The 17,230-nt window shown below is 36.9% G+C and overlaps 1 protein-coding gene across 1 annotated transcript; it reads right to left on the reverse strand.

Moving 5' to 3' along the window:
* On the reverse strand, positions 1 to 12,276 carry LOC140158296 (aldehyde dehydrogenase 1A1-like). Its single transcript, XM_072181401.1, has 13 exons — positions 12,107 to 12,276; positions 10,607 to 10,711; positions 9,888 to 10,028; positions 9,268 to 9,397; positions 8,442 to 8,632; positions 6,524 to 6,637; positions 4,857 to 4,959; positions 4,510 to 4,694; positions 3,645 to 3,809; positions 3,071 to 3,228; positions 1,785 to 1,859; positions 753 to 792; positions 1 to 169 (listed from the first exon to the last, which is right to left on the reverse strand). Exons 1-13 carry the CDS (start codon positions 12,134 to 12,136, stop codon positions 137 to 139), a joined length of 1,470 nt encoding a protein of 489 aa, XP_072037502.1. The 5' UTR covers positions 12,137 to 12,276; the 3' UTR covers positions 1 to 136.
* Positions 12,277 to 17,230: the final 4,954 nt, after the last annotated feature.

Here is a 17,230-nt window from a genome sequence, read left to right on the forward strand (position 1 = left end):
ATAATTGCCAAATGTACAGATTTTTATATGGTTCTATTGTACCACGGCAATCACGTTGTTCTGTTCTACATCTTCTGTTTGATGTAACCATGGTATTATACGAAACATCCATCGATGATTCCTCCTTGGAAGCGAACTAAGAGTTCTTTACTGGAATTTTGACGATAACCTGAGAAAAAAAATCATAATTATTGTCATTTATAGCAGGAAATTAGCTGTGAATGTGCAGAAACCAAAAGACTACATGTACATTGGGATATTCCAGAAAATAGAGTAACTTTTCAATAAAAGAAATGTCTGGATTACCAAGTTTTCCTTCTAAAAATGACTGAAATTCCAGTTGCCAATGTGGCGGGAAAACGCTTGGAAATACAAATGAATTAAAAATCACGGAAATGTCCAAAACGAGCTCGCCAATCATGCAAATTGAGGATTAAAAAGTCCGAAAATCTTAACCCTTTTATAAGGGGTGTACATCTTCTTTATTTCTGGAGTAGCACATTTGAAACAGACTAGATATTCAATAATATACAGTCTTACTTGATTCGTTGAGCTCCAGTTGAGTGAAACGAAATTATTATTTTTTTAAATTGATTCAATTACGTACCAAAAAGTGCACAAGCCTATTAATGCTATTTAGGCCATTATTTTTGTCCAAGCACATCTATCCACAAACGAACAGAAATCACCACATTTAGTAAACATTAGCTTTTTTTAATATTTTAAGCAAGGTCCGATGATGACTTTCTTACCGTCTTTATCTCACAATACTCCGCAATTCCGTCTTCGCCACTACGCAAAAAATAAATGTATATTATTTCAGTTAGTAAGTGTTAGCAAAGATGTGTTTCATTTGCATTATTAATATACGAAATTTTATCCTTATTTCAAATTAAAAAAAAGTGTAAATAACATGAACTTCATTTCCATTTTGAAAAGTATTTGAGATTTATTATTTTGTAAATAGTTGAGAGTAAAGTCGGATTTTTTTTTCCTCTGAAATTTCTTTTGAAATTGCACTCTTTTCAGAGCGGTCCCTCAGATCACTCCAAAAGACTGCACTCTAAATAAATTTTGCAACAGATAATGTATTTGTGAACAAATGGTTGAACCGTTGGTTGCACTGTCTTGATGCTACGTACTTTGAATAAACCTGTGTACAAACAGTGCCTATAATGACAATATAAATCCAATAAAACTTGTCTTTTGGAAAAGGGCTCGTAAATCGTAATTGGTAAAAATAATTTCTTGGCTATTTATATTGCACTAACACATAATTATCCCGAAAATACAAACGCATACTTTCGGGACAATAAATTACTAGTATGTGTTATATATAGTGCACTAACACATAGTGTTGTCCCGAAAATACATGGTGTAATTTGTATAAAGAGCAAAGAAATTGTCTTCTAACTATTACGAGCCCTTTATCAAAAGGGCTCGTAATAGTTAGACATATGGCCATTTAATGGTAATTATATCTAATATAAGCACTGCATGTACACATGTTTATTCAAAGTACGTAGCATCAAGATAGTGCAACAAACGGTTCAACCATTTGTTCACAACTGGATTAACCGTTGCAAATTTAGAGCGTGGATAAACATACTATTGTTATAATATTTTTGTGCGTGTTGTTGCGTTTTTGAGTCGGCGATTCCCAACGAAAGTATGAAAATATTTCTAAATGTTTAAAAACATTTTTAAAATGGGTTAAATGCGAAGGATAATTTTTTTAAATTCACGTTCATGTCTGTTTTTCTCATTTTATGATTGTCACTCACCACTCGCGTCCAATTCCCGACTGCTTGTAGCCACCAAAAGGAGCTTGCATTGCAAATTGTGCATAACAATTCACCCTGAAATAAGAACAGAATTTAAGAGATTCTTCCTATTCGCTGTCGTAGTGCACGTTAGAATATGACCGTTGCTAGGTCAACTGGATCACGCTTTCTTTGTTACGAACCACTGATCGAAATGATCACAACACAAAGCCTATGGCATATCAAAATTCGGAACAGGTGTATGAGCCCAGGCTTGGAGCAGTAACCAATGGTTACTAACGTGCACTACGACAACGAATTAAGAATTTATATTTCCTGAAGGCAGCACAGAAAACGGTATAACTTTTGACACGTTTATATTATAATATGTTAAGATATGAGATACATTCTAGCGGTACCTCTTTTCTTATCATAAATAATGTACCGCTTGTCTTGAGTCACTGAAATTCCAGTGTAGTAACTGGTTTCCTTGCCCCTATAATATACATAACTGTTGTTACCAGTGTGTTGTTATTTTTGAGAAAAATGCAAAAATAGTCACACATTTATCAAGAGGTGTAGTACTATACTGCGCCAATAAAGTATCCTTACACTTGCAAAAATAATCACAATTTCAAAACTGAACAATATTGGGGTAAATTTGGTTTTTTAATAGATGCACTATCTAATCCTGCCCATTATGACACCACAATGAATCCAGCGTGACTTCAGGAAGCAAAGTTTCAAGCATTTGATTAGACGAAGGTCCCGTTTTAAAAGTGACAAACTGGCCTATTCAAAACTCCACAGACTGGACATATGGATTGAGAGTGGTGAATGACTAATTTATGCGTTTGGCTTTAATTTAAAACAAAAGGAACAAAAGAAAGCTGAAACAAAAGAACTGACAAATAAAATGAAAGTTATGAAAAGTAAAAACTGAATTAAAAACTGCTTTAAATAACGCTTCATTGAAGAAACTGTGTTGTCTCTTTGTTGCGCTTGTTGGAATCTTTTTGGGCCTTGTATAGGCCAGTTTGTCACTTTTAAAACTGAACCTTTGTCTATTCAATTGCTTGTAACTTTACTTCTTGAGGTCACATTGGATTCAATGTGGTGTCATAATGTGAAGATTCAAATAGTGCATCTATTAAAAAAACTAATTTACCCCAATGTTGTTCAGTTTTGAAATTGTGATTATTTTTCCAAGTGTAAGGATACTTTATTGGCGCAGTTTACCTTATAAGTAAAAGGTTTAACCATTATTGTTAACATATCAGTCTATTGAGAAATAACTTTTCACTTACCAAACATAGCCTGCTTGGATTGAGTTGGCAATAGTGATAGCTTTGTCAATGTCTTTCGTAAATACGGCTGAGGCAAGACCGTAGCTTGTTCTATTAGCTCTATCGGCAACTTCTTCGATAGTTTTGAACTTAAAAATGCTTTGTACGGGTCCAAAAATCTGAAACATAAATATGAAATTCAAATCATGAAAGACTGTTTATCAGAGACAGTGGTGGAGCTTGGGGTTGTGGTGCCCAAGGGCAAGGATGTAGAATGGCGCCCCAATTCGCGCGAAAATTTGCACAAATACCACTAATTTGGTTATAATGAAGCTGAATTTAGGTCTTAAAACGGTCATTCAAATGACTAACTTATGTTGACTACTTGAAATGTGCGCGACGAGCATGATTTGTTTTACTTTCACCGCTTGGAAGGGCAGATAATTGATCTAAGGGGCGCTGAATTGGTCGATTCGGTGTCCCTAAGACGGTGCCCAGGTCACGTCCGCCACTGATCAAAGATAGAATTAAAGGAAAAACACTGACATCAACCATTTATGGGGCTACACTCTTTTTTGGTAAAATGTCTCATTACCTCTTCTTTTGCTATCCTCATATCATCTTTGACGTCAGAGAAGACAGTAGATTCAACAAAGTAACCTTTGTCTCCATGCCGACCACCACCGCATTGTAATTTGGCGCCTTCTTTCTTCCCGCTCTCTATCAAATCCATGATTCTATCCACTTGTTCCTGTTCAATCTGAAAAAAGAAGAAGCTTAGGGCAGTAATGATCAAGGCACTGAACGAGGATAAAAGAAAAACAAGTGCTTTATACTGATAAGCTTATAACATGTGCTGTCTACATCAATTTTGTCTGTTTGAGTAACCCAATTATTTTCAAGGCCAAGATCACCTTCCGTTCCGTTGACGATTTGAATTCGCCAGCGAAGTGTTACGTGTAATCCGATTATAACTATCTCAACTGGATCACGCTTTTGAGTTCTGCACCACGATCGAAATGATCTCAACACAAAGTCTATGGCGTGTACTACCAATTCCAAAAGGTGCGTGATCCAGTTACCAGGAAGTTATGTAACCACTTCGCTGGCGAATACGGGAGGAGAGTGTAACAAAAAAGCGTATTAATATTTTGGATAGCATTCAATCTACAGCATAGGGATCACCATTTTTGTTGGTGCTTAATTGGCATGGCATGACGTTGGCATCACGAAATTGCAGGTCGTGTCTTTTAATTTATCGAGGGTGTTGGAGCCCCTTCACGTCGAAACAAATCTGAAATATGGGTAGTCTTATCTGGTCGTATTCAAGCAGCACATAGAATGCCCTTCTCCTTCCGGTCAAGTCACTATATATTCTTAAAGGTTACGCAGCTGTATTTTCTCCCTAAACACAACAATGAAAACCTTCTTGTCATTTTCAAGATCAAGAATGTACTGACCTGAGGTCCACCTTGTATCTTTGGATCGTACGGATCTCCAATTGTTCTTTTCTTGGCTCTTTCTACGCTTCTTTTGACAAATTCATCGTAGATTTCGTCTTGAACAAAGGTTCTGGAGCCAGCAAGACAAACCTGCCCCGAATGATTGAACAAACCTATGTGACTCCATTCAACTGCGCTATCCACTGAAGAAAGCAAAATAGTTTTAAAATACAATGACAAAATTCAGAAGAGAAATAAAACATGCAAAATATGATATAAAAATCTATAATTTGAAATTATATTTTTTAAAATTTAAAATGCACTTATTTCCGGTGCTAATAATTATGTTTGTGCTCAATTCTTACTGTCGGCATCGGCAAATATGATATTTGGGCTTTTGCCTCCCATTTCCAAGGCAACCTTCTTCAGATTGCTGTTGGCAGCGCTCTTCTGAATTATTCTTCCAACCTGTGGATTCAATTCATAAAGTTTCAGTGCATCAGTCAGTCGTGTTCGTGAAGCGCAATGATATGTGATAATGACAAACTACAAATGGTCAGAAAAGGGTAGACAATTCCTGTCAGTCAAAGAAGCTATATAAACATCTAAAAAAAGTAACTAACCCCCCTTAAATAATGGCCATTATTAAAAAACGGGTTATTGTATTGCAAATCTGTAAAATGCGTTGGAAGCAGAATTTATTTCTGCGCATTTTGACACCTCATTTGATACGATAGCACAGAAAACAATAAAACACCGGTCAATTTATTGTAGTGGGGTCCAGATTTGAAAGTTGCACTTACAACAATGCAAAAACAATCAGATATCATTACACAGATTTCCTTCCATATAATACTGAATACAAATCAATACAATTTACTGCAACTTTCAAATCGTGGGTAACATTGATTTAAATGTATGCTATGACGTCAATATTTAGTCAATTGCTACAAATGAGGTGTTAAAATGTGCAGAAATAAATTATGCTTCCAACGCATTTTACAGATTTGTAATACAATCGCCCGTTTTTGAATAATGGCCATTAATTAAGGGGGGTAAGTTACTTTTTTGAGATGTTTAGTAACATACCGTAGCATTCCATCTACAAGCATATAATTATGTCTCTATAGACGAAAAGCAGACAGCCTCCACAACATCATTTGGAGTCAGAGTAACTAAACATCTGGCAATATGTAATTACCTCCCTGAATGAATGACTATTATTCCAAAACAGTTGATAGTATGCCAAATTTAGAATGTGCATTCGAAGCAGAATTTATTTGTGCGTATTATGACACATCATTATTTTGTTGCAATGGTCCCAATACAGTCTGTTCCAAAAAGAGCTTTACCCAATTTGAAAGCTTACTTTCGCGAAGTTTAGAGCAGCTGTTCCCAATATTGTTACATATTTTAAATATGTATCTTTCTAAGAATATGTAGTGATAAAATGAGTGCAAAATAAACTAAATTAACAAAATGGCAGTACTTTTACACAGCATCATTGCATGAGGCATAATTGGTAAACACCCTCGGCTTATCATTCAAAAGTGGATAAATGTTCATATGCGTGAATAAATAATAATTTATAACAATCCAAGATTTTGAGCCTCACTATTAATGCTAGATACAATAATGTAATACCCGAACTTCATCTTTGTCATTGACAATTATAAAATTAACAAAACAATCAAAATTGAATAACATTTTTTTTTATGGAATACTCTTAAAAAGGCGTTTCTGATGCTAAAAAGTGTAAACATAAACAAAGATAAGATGCTTGCGATCCAAAATGCGATAGCTTGGCTAAAACAGCTGAATATTTAGAAGCAATGCCGGCAATAATTTGCTGTTTTCTTCAAGTTGGGAAATTCCAATACAAAGGTTAAAACGTTTTCTACACGATACTTATATATGTATATATATTTAGTTTCCTGAAACGTCATCACTTGAACGATTGCACAAATTATATAGAGTTTGAACAATATTATAGAACTGATCCTTGTGGTACGTACACAAGATATAAACCCACCTCTGTTGATCCAGTAAATGTTACCATATCGACATCCATGTGTTCACTTATGCCTGCTCCGGCAGTCGGTCCAAATCCTGGTACTACGTTTACAACGCCAGGTGGGAAACCAGCCTAGAATGAAAGTTCAGGTTACGATAATAAGATAAAAATATCAACATGATGTTAGGGTAAAGCGTTGCTTTAAAATCAATTATTTATTCCAAATCATAAAAGACATTCTTCCACGACCTTTGCATGACTTAAACCTCATTAAAAGCTATTAAACCAAGATACACCCATTGAAAACAGCTCAACTATGTTAAATCAGATCTTCTCTGGTTAAATCCACACTACACATGTTTCTGTTTTACCTGTGCGATATTGCAATGAGCTGGTATTATAGTTTCAGTTGGGTGAACGATTATAAAGCAAACGAAAGGTAACAATACTGTGTGGGCCTTTGTTTTCCAAATGAGACAATAGTCTGCATATTGTTAACAAGCATTCTTGAAAATGAGAAACATAATGGTTGTAGACTTAACACGGTTTGGAAATAATTTCTTAATTTTTTTTGGTGTTATCTGTCATTCACATATCAGGGAGGTACGACCATTTGCAGATGCCCAACCTACTCAGTTTTTAGCCTACATGTAATGTATTCATTATTCTTGATTGACATCCAAGTTTAAAAAATATCCGGCAAGTGGTTTAGCTTTAATGCCCTTCGCAAGAGAGCGGTACACAAGTGAGTGATAGTCAGAAAAAGATGCATTCGATTTACACAGACAATTTTGCAGGCCGTGCCGTGCCCTTCATTCCTAAAACACCAAAGTGCGAATATTTCTAAACCCCTATATTAGCTAAAAATTTAGGACATATTTTCAGAGAGTACTTTAAATATTGGCCGGTTATTTTTCACACAGTGACGTTAACTAGGCAATGCTCTATACCTATAACATACACTGTTTGTAGAGGTCACGCGTCAATGGTGAGAGTATTGTGTATAGGAAAATGAACAGTAACTGCAGTATGTTTGCTCTTAATCAGTTGCTTAAGATCCAAAATCGGGGGAACACATACACCAACAAATACATCAAATTTCCACCACAATTATATAGTTAAAGGATCTAGAATGAGCGTTTTGAGCGTTTCGACAGTATTTTTTGTGGGACATGAGAGCACATCAGACATATCGAATTGCATTCTGAATACGAAGAATGTCTTTCTGATATCAAATATTTTTCATTTTTTGAAATTCACGATATAATACAAATTTTATGACAAATTTTTAAAATTTGATATTTTTCACATTTTTGATACATAACAGTCCTCGAAGTAAATTTGATAAATCTACTGATATATTCTTAAAATGTATGTAGCTGGGAGGAAAAGCCGACGGTCAATTGAAAATTTTGACCTTTCATATTGAAGATATGGATTTTTTCCCAAAAAGACCTAATTTTTTTCAATTCGATATGTCTGATGTGCTCTAATGTCCCACAATAAATACTGTCCAAACGTTCATACCCCAGCCCTTAAGTCGAGGGGAGATTTCAAAGTTCTCATTACGTGTCACTACCTGAGAGCATTGATCAAAAATTAAATTTCCTCATGAGGTTCGTATCTGTCAATGAGTTACCAGATCATAAGGATGTCATTAGCTAGAAGCAGTATATAACACAACTGGGTCAATGAGTTACAAAAAAATGACCTTGTGTGGTATTTGGTTCCCAGGAAGTGAGTTTTGCCTGAGGCAATTTGTGGTTAAATGTTGATCCCTCACTACAAGATTTATTACCTTCGATTTGGTTAAAAAAGGAGGTGAGACATGATCAAATCTCTCCAGGTAACAAAACGTAATGCTGTTATTATTACATGTTGATTCTGATATCGGTATTTCGGTTTCTTTGCATGACTATCAACACATTTTCCTCACCTCTTTGACAAGAGAAGCCAGATAGAGTGCTGTCAATGGTGTCTGTTCAGCCGGCTTCAATACCAATGTATTTCCGCAGGTGAGAGCATGTCCAAGTTTAATCGACGTGAGGAAGATTGGGAAGTTCCAGGGAATTATAGCCCCAACGACGCCGATTGGTTCGTATCTGGTATAGCAGAAGTAATCACCATCTGCAACAATAATGGTAAAACGGAAGAATTACATCGGTATAAAGTATCGAGAGGAATTTGGAATGGAAATACACCAGGCAGTTGCACATAAAAGATGTCATAAAATCATATTAGTAAAACAATTAGGGATGGATGATAGAACATAATTATCAATAAAGGTCCCGATGAATCATAATAGATTAAGAGTATGCAAGGAATAGAACATTATTGGAAGAGACATATTAATAGAACCCCACATGAGAAAAGATGGCAACAACTTCGACAAAGCACAATTTAGCTGAGGCGACAATCCACAGAGCAGAGCTTATCCCGGTTTTTGAATGCATGAGCCCACTCATGAAAAATTTTCCGGTGTGCTTCGAGTCGAAAAAATGTTGTCGAAATCGCCTAAAGCTTCGTCATTTTGTTTTTGCTTGTTATTTCTTGTCTTTGTTTTTAGGAGGAGTGCCCGGCTTCTATATAGATCCTCCCTTGGTCTATGGTACGTGGTAGATGAACAGATCCCACGAATAGAGTGAGAGTGCTATATTGCTTCAATCTCAGCCTATATGCAGTGATTGTTTTGAAATGAAAGTCGTCTGAACAGCCACAGAGCCGGCCTGGCCAAAGGCCACTGTAGTAGGTATGATATTTACCAATTGGTATAGTTTTGCCGTGAATCTTATCTGACCATCCTGCAAGATATCGTAACATATTAGCCGCCCCACCAACAAATGGACGCGACATTGTGTGGTACAGAAGCCCATTGTCCAAAGTCTCCAAAGACTATAAACAGGAAATCAACAACATAGAAGAGAACATTAAAATATTCAAAATGATATTATACGAGGGACGGTCAATAAGTTCCCGTTAATATGGTGTTAAAGTATCAAAGTCATGCATGAGTGGAAATACATAATAGTTGTGGGATCTTAGTGAGCAGCCCTCTTACAGGTTATTAAAAATTTACATAATTCAGAAAATAGTATTAGGCAAACATGTCACCTATTGATTGTATTGATTGGTCGTCAAGGTAATTTTGTAAGCTACTACATAAGCTTTGTTTCAATAAAATCGGTGATTTATAAGCGAAGATATGGTGAGTTGAATTATGTACCATCTTAACAGTAAGGACATTTGAAATGGTATTTATATATCTATTATTTTAATTTGACCTCAAATAGTATAATCATGATATATATTTATCATTTTAATCTGATCTCCAATACCAAACGCTTAAAACAGGCCAAATATTTACGGCGTTTAGTTACCGTACCGCTAGGTAGTCAGCATCTCGATCTACAAGGTCAGCTAACTTATTCAGAAGACGTCCCCTCGCAGACGCATCCATGCGGCGCCATGGTGAACCAATTTTGAAGGCGTCCTTTGCAGCTTTCACAGCCAAATCTATGTCGGCCTTTAATGTTCAAGTGTGAAACAAATTGGAAGAGGATGAAAAATTGCAATATTGTAGTAAATGTGTGAAAATACCGGTTCAAAATCATCATAAACACTATCGTCATCGCCATCATAATGATGATGATCATCAATATTGTCGGCCTCTCCTCCTCCTCATTGTCACAATCTTCGTCATCATTAACATCGCCACCTTCCTCATAATAAGCGTCAACGTCGTCATTGATCATAATAGAGAGATTGCGATTTCCAAACGTACGTATCGAACGGCCGTGCAATCTATTCAACATCACTCTCCTGTGACGCCATTTTGAATATATAGATCGCACGGGCGTTCGATTCTACGTTTGGAAATCGCAATCTCTCTAATAATCGTCAATCTCGTTATTACAGATCACTGAAGTCCTCAGCATGCTCAAGAAGTGGTCCTGATTTTAATTGCGCCATACCAGAGTCCCGACCAGAGTTGAAGTTAACTCCACGTCAAAGTCCCATGCAAGACAAAACATGTTATTGTGGTTGTTGATAATATCAATTGCCATTGTTGCTGTTGTTGTTTATATCTTGCCTTATTCTTACCTTGTCACCCTCCTGAACATCGCATATCTTTTCTCCAGTCGTTGGATTTAAAGTGCCAAAGGTTTTGCCGCCTACCGAATTCACCCACTCGTTATTAATGAAAATCTGAGAAAAAATAATGGGTCGAAAGTCACGAATTTGCAGTCTTGTGAGTTGCCGACATTGGACGTAATATCGTGATATTCTCACAGGCTCGTTTGGAAATGAATTTCAAGCATTCAACCATTTGGTAACATTTGGAAATGTTTTCCGAATACCAACCAAATAATAAGCAACTTGGGATCACTGTTGCAACGTTTTCTGGTATTTAAATTCTCCGCCAGTGAAATGAACGGTTTCAACCAGCTATCCTAAGATGGTCCACTAAGGCCCACATAAAAGTTGTAAGGTTTGCAAACCCTAAGGGAACTAGTCCAAAAGTTTGTTAGTACCATAACCCTAAATCCTAGTTCTAAACCCAACTTTCAGACTACCGATCCCTTTTTATTTTATTTTTCGCACTATATCATTTCATCCTGATGTGACGTCAGTGCGCATTGCATTGAGCACAGCTTTAAATCGCTAGCGTTCACTTAAGTATTGACGTACACACGCACACGCTTAAAAACGCCGCGCATTCGAAACACCTGGCTCAACGCGTTGACGTCACTGGTACATCAGGGTGAAATGGTATTCGCTATAGAAGTGACGTAATAATCGGATTAACTACCATATCAATAGGGTAAAACAATTTTTTAATGTATTGCGCTGCACTACAAGTATGTTGTACTCATCACCTGTGTATGTCTGCAATCATAGATTGAATACAATAACGCTCCTTTCAAATATACATGTACTAATCTTATAGGTGCGAGTGATCAGCTTGATATGGTTCAATGCAGAGGTACCGCGGGAACGTACTAGGTGAAGTGCAATAAATTCAAAAATTGTTTTACCCTAATTGCTATGGTAGTTAATCCGATTATTACATCACTTTGACGGCGAATAGCGAATCCTGTGTCGGACTATCAAACCTTATTATTTTCGGATTACCGATCTTTTTGAATAAATAACCTGAGGACTATTAACGGTCAGTGCTATTCAGTTGAAAACCATACATCCCCTATAGACGAATCCAACGAGCCAAGTCAAGGTCAGGATTTGGTCGGCCATTGACTGGGTCCCCGCATGCAGCACCAAACTGATGTTGTGACTGCTCAATTGGGTGGATTAAAGCCGCTTAAAATTCGATGTTAGATTCTTTTGTGTTGTAAACTGTCATCATTCTTTTGTCTACGTGTAACACACCCGGGTAAAACGGGTGATAGAATGCAGTTTAAAATACCCTCCAAGGCCGCATCATTTCACATTTTAGGTGAGATGGAGCTGACGGGGACCCAAATATGGCTGCCATTGAGGTGTAGGAATGCGTGAAATTGGATTCGTCTATATAGAAGACATGACCTTAACTTCCCACACAGGGAGTGTGAATTTCAAATGGAATAGTCCAAATCAACATACCTGTGTGAATTTGACGTCTGGAACAGCCATGTCTGCTTTGTATTACTGCTCTTTTTTTATGAATAAAATACGTACAAGATGATTTATACCAAAACGCAGGAACGGCGCCGAGACGTGACTTAGCAGAGCAGAGTGGAACGCCCAAAAGAACGTTATGTGTTTCAGTTATACATATCGTAGCGTCACTTTCGGGTTAAAGTCCTAAATGTTGTCTCTACAGGACCGTCGTATTGATTGATGTTAGGGTTAAAGTCCTACTCCAGAAAAATACAGAACTAATATTTTTGGGATTAAAAAAATATTATCCTGTTTTGCCAAATTAAACATAGCTAAATCTTAATCCTTTAGTCCTATAACTGACAATAAAAGTCAAATTTTAATATTTTGGTTAATTTTTGGAAATAATTGCCAAAAACATGCGTTTTAAAGGTGTTTTTCGTATGCTGTGACAATAAAAAAGTGAAAATTATAGCAACATTTCGGCATAATTATACTCAAGATTTTGAATGCCCAGACTTGTTCCAAGTCTTTGATTTTTGTGACTAGATTGTCAGAAAATGTGCCGAAAATGCATGTTTTTGGCTCTTTTTTCAAGAAATTAGTAAAATAGTGAACTTTTTCTTTTATCTCCAGTTAGTACTAAATGAATGATTAGGATTGAGCTATGTTTCATTTGGCAGAACTTGATAGTATTTTTTTAATACCAAAAAAATTAGTACTGTATTTTTCTGGAATAGGGAGTAAATAGTGTTGCCTCTCCAGGATCATCGTATCATTAATGTCATCAAGAAGCATGTAGCAGTACTACAAAGTCAAATGTGGTATCTGATTAGTTAATTGCAAGCATATACTTTGTTTTACTTTGGAAGCAGTGAAAAGTTCGTATGTAGTGTTATTTGTACTTATGATATATACAGCAAATTTTGCAAGATCGACAAAATAATTTTGTCGATCTTGCAAAATCATTATCTTATACATAACAGACAGGACAAACAAAAACGCAAGTCAAAGGGCAGAATCTGCTTCATTTTCTCTATACAGATATTTCGGTTTTGCTCGTTAATAAATGTGTAAACTTAAAGAGCAAAACTAAATTTTGCTCAAGGAGACAAGATATACATGCGCGTATTTTGGGGCTTTTGGGGCGCCAACCCCCCGGGGTAAAAGCAGGGGGCGGCCAAAATGAAGGGGCGGCGGTAGAAGAAGGGGCGGCAAAAACAGGGGCGGCAAAAACGATGGGGGCGGCAAAAAGAATTAGTAAATAAAAAAGGGCGGAAAATTTTGATAAAGCATGCAAAAAAAAAAAAAAAATGGTACTATACATCAAAATGAGCTGCTTTTAGGGCGCTAGCACCTGAAAGCCCTTTTTTTTTTTTTTTTTTTTGCTCTTCACTTTTCAAACGACCGAGGAAAAATTGGGTCAACCTTTTCGGGCTGTTGAGGAAGGGGCGCCAAAATTGAATTTTCTTCAGCCCCCCGGGGTTGGGGCGGCCACGGTACGCCACTGATATACCTAGGTGTACCTATGCAATCTGTAAGTTTGCTAATACTAGTATTTTCTTCACAAATACGTACCCAGGTACCCGGCCCAGATACATATTTTTATTCTGAAAATATTCTTATATTCAACAGATATTCTACGGGCCAAGTCTTTTTAAAATGCGTAAAAAACTTGATTTTAATGCTAATTATTGCACATTCTGAGGAAGTCTGATTATCATTTTTGAAATAGCCGAGCGGGTGGGTTTTCGATGAAATATTTTTTCTGTAAAAACTGAAGCATCCTATGTATAGAGGAATATATGAATATTAACTGCACAGCATATATAACGATTCGTGATACCCAATTGTGGTACAGTTGGTGTCGTTTAGAAGGCAGAGAATTTTATTTCAATTTTATGTACGCCAAAATGTTTTCTGAATTTAGCAAAAATAAATGCCGAAAAAATTATGAAAAACCTATGTAAAAATTACATAGGTCCCCACTAAAGATTACTGTTTCGTCTTTATGGGAGTCTAATCTGAAAGAAATTTTGGGGACCTATGTGGACTTTTACTATACATTGCAAAAATCAAGACCGTCTTACAAGAAAAATGCTGACTACCTTTTCCTTGCAAACCAACGCGATGAGCACACAGAGCACATGCACGAATTCAAAATCGATTATGTATAGTGGTATTTCTATTCTATACCCGATCAATGTTGGAGTTGCCTAATGTCTAGGCCTATATGTGACGTGTCATGTCAAAAGGAGACACTTTTGGGCAGGTTATCAATTTTGAGATTTTTACATATCTTAAATATAGAGATATTTTGCTCCACAACACCGTTTTCTCCAATGAAATCGGACATGCCTAAGCGAAGATATTGAGTTCGCAAGTTATGGTATTATAAAATTGGAAATTGAGATATCGGCCTTTAAAAATATTATTGACAATGTTGAGAATAGGAATTACCTTGAAATATATCTCAAAAAATACAAGATGCCAGTTATATTCCGGTCTGAAACTATCAGAAAATATTGTTAACATTAATAACATCACAAATTCGCAACAAACCCAAATTGTGAAAAAATCACCCCGGGGCAGATTTTTGGCTATTTCTCCGTTTACGATCCTGCCCAAAAGTGTCTCCTTTTGACATGACACGTCACATATGTTTAAAATTCAATTTGGCTACCAATAAGTCATGTGGTCCAGTGGATTAGCGCGCTGGACTTCAGTTTTCTGTATGTAGCAGCGGCGTGGGTTCGAGGGCCACCTCTGCCGAACTGAAATTCCATTTTTTTCTTAAATTTCATATTAGGGAGTGGGCCACTCGAACATGAAAATGACGCACAATTGCCTCAGGACGTAGCGAGCCTTCTTGTAAAAATTACATAATTTTGACCAGGTATTATCGGTGAGATATAAAGAACCTGCATGTAAAGTCTTCGAGTTTCCAAGTGGGGGAGCAGGGGAGGGGCATAGTGCCCCCGACAAAAAAGAGATAAGTTCCCCTCTGACAAAAAATGAAAGAAGGCAAATGAAAAGAAAAGGGGAATGGAGCCGATTTCCACCAAAATTCAATCCGATTATGGGTCAATATAGTGCAAGATACCAATTTTTTGCGCGCTTTGCACATTGTCCTTTTTTGGAAGCTCCAAGACTTTACATGAACAGTGTCTCTAAAAACCGATATGTATAATCCCCAAAATAATACTGAGTCAAATTGATGCAACCGGGATTTGTTGTGTCGTATTTGCCCCCTCACGCCTCGACCCAAAACTCTGGCTATGTCCCTACCTAGACTACTTTTAAAACAATTGAAAATAACGTACCGGTGTACATGAATGAAAACGAGGTACAAAAATGACCAATAACGGAGTTTCAATAAATTCCAGTTGAAGATTTCCCAGCACATTCAAAGGTCATCGTTTGAGTGTACACTGTACAGGGTGTCTGAATAAAGATATCGTCATCCTCATAACCAAAGGGCCTATTCATTATTACATGTTTCTCATTTGCAATTTTGATTTTCTGACTAAAAAAACCATAATTAATCAAATTTCCAGCCACATATTTCTTCATTAACTTGTGGAATACATCTCTTTTGATGTATTCCACAAGTTAATGAAGAATGAAAATCAAAATTGCAAATGAGAAACATGTAATAATGACTTAGGTAGTTTGGTTATGAGGGTGACGATATGCTCTGTGGATAGGGGGACGTATTGTTAATGTGTTAATGTATTATTGTATCAGTGACGCGTGAACGGATTTTGATGATTTTTGCACCATTAAGGGGGTACTACACCCCTGGCCAATTTTGTGCCTATTTTTGCACTTTTCTCAAAAATTATAGCACATTGGTGACAGGTAAGATATGTATATTATAGGGGCAAGGACTACCACTACTGTACTGAAAATTCAGCAACTCAAGGCAAGTAGTTATTGATTTATTGATCAAAAATTGCTTTTCCCTCATTTTTGACTGTTACTCCACAACTGTTGTCTGTGCTGAAATAAAATTTCCAGTGCAGTAGTTGTAGTCCTTGCCCCTATAATATACATATCTTACTTGTCCCTAATGCGCTATAATTTTTGAGAAAATGCAAAAATAGGCACAAAATTAGACAGGGGTGTAGTACCCCCTTAAGAAGATACTTCATGATTTTTGAATATTAAAAAAATACTGAAGGTTCACCATTAAGAAGATACTTCATGGTTTTTGAATATTAAAAAAATACTGAAGGTTACCAATAGGGGGCGGGGCTTCTTTCCATTGTCCGTTGGACCTCGTCTTTAGCAGACCTGGTCTTTAGATTAATTCAAGTCAATCAATCCACAGAGCCTATATTTCTTAAGACATTCTGCATTGCCATATAGGGGTTACGTAGCTTTGTATACTACAGATGAGCACGTTGTGGAGGTTTATCCTTTATGTGTGAGTTCTCCTCATAAAATAAGCATGAATAACCTCCAAAGATCAGCTTCATTGGAGTTGGAAATATAGGCGTAATAAAAATCTGTACTTTTTGGACCCAAAAAAATCTGCTTCACTAAAATCCATTACACATTGTTTGTACGTGGCCGTCAGATCGAGAACGGGCTCACAATAACGGGCTAATAGACTCAATCCAGTTGTTCACTCAATGCAGGAAAGTGAGTTGAGCCTGCATGTTTAAGTACCTTTACTCATCACAATTTTACCCCGGAAACACAATTATTACAATACAAAGATTTTTTGGCAGGCTGAGAGAGAGGGGGGGGCGGCAATGATTTGCGGCAGGCCGAGGGGGTGAGGGGGGGAGTTTTTGGCACACATTTACGGGCCACCTATTCTTTTAAATAACACGCTCTAAAAAGGCTTAGGAAAACACTACAGAAACGTTCAAATATGTAAAATGTCCCGCTACGCTCGCACCACTATTTAAAGTTTGTGAATTGAGAACCAAAAATTGGTCATGTGCAAAGGGGAGGGGGCAATGATTTGAGAGACCGAGACCGAGGGGGGGGCAAGCAATTTTGCCAGGCCGAGGTGAAGGGAAGCAATTTTTGGCAAGCCATTTGAACATTTACCCTCTCTCCGGGGGCTCATAACTATTGCACAGCTCTTTATAGCTCTTTATGTCAGCTTCAATT

Source organism: Amphiura filiformis, chromosome 8 (assembly GCF_039555335.1).
Source record: "Amphiura filiformis chromosome 8, Afil_fr2py, whole genome shotgun sequence".
NCBI lineage: Eukaryota > Metazoa > Echinodermata > Ophiuroidea > Amphilepidida > Amphiuridae > Amphiura > Amphiura filiformis.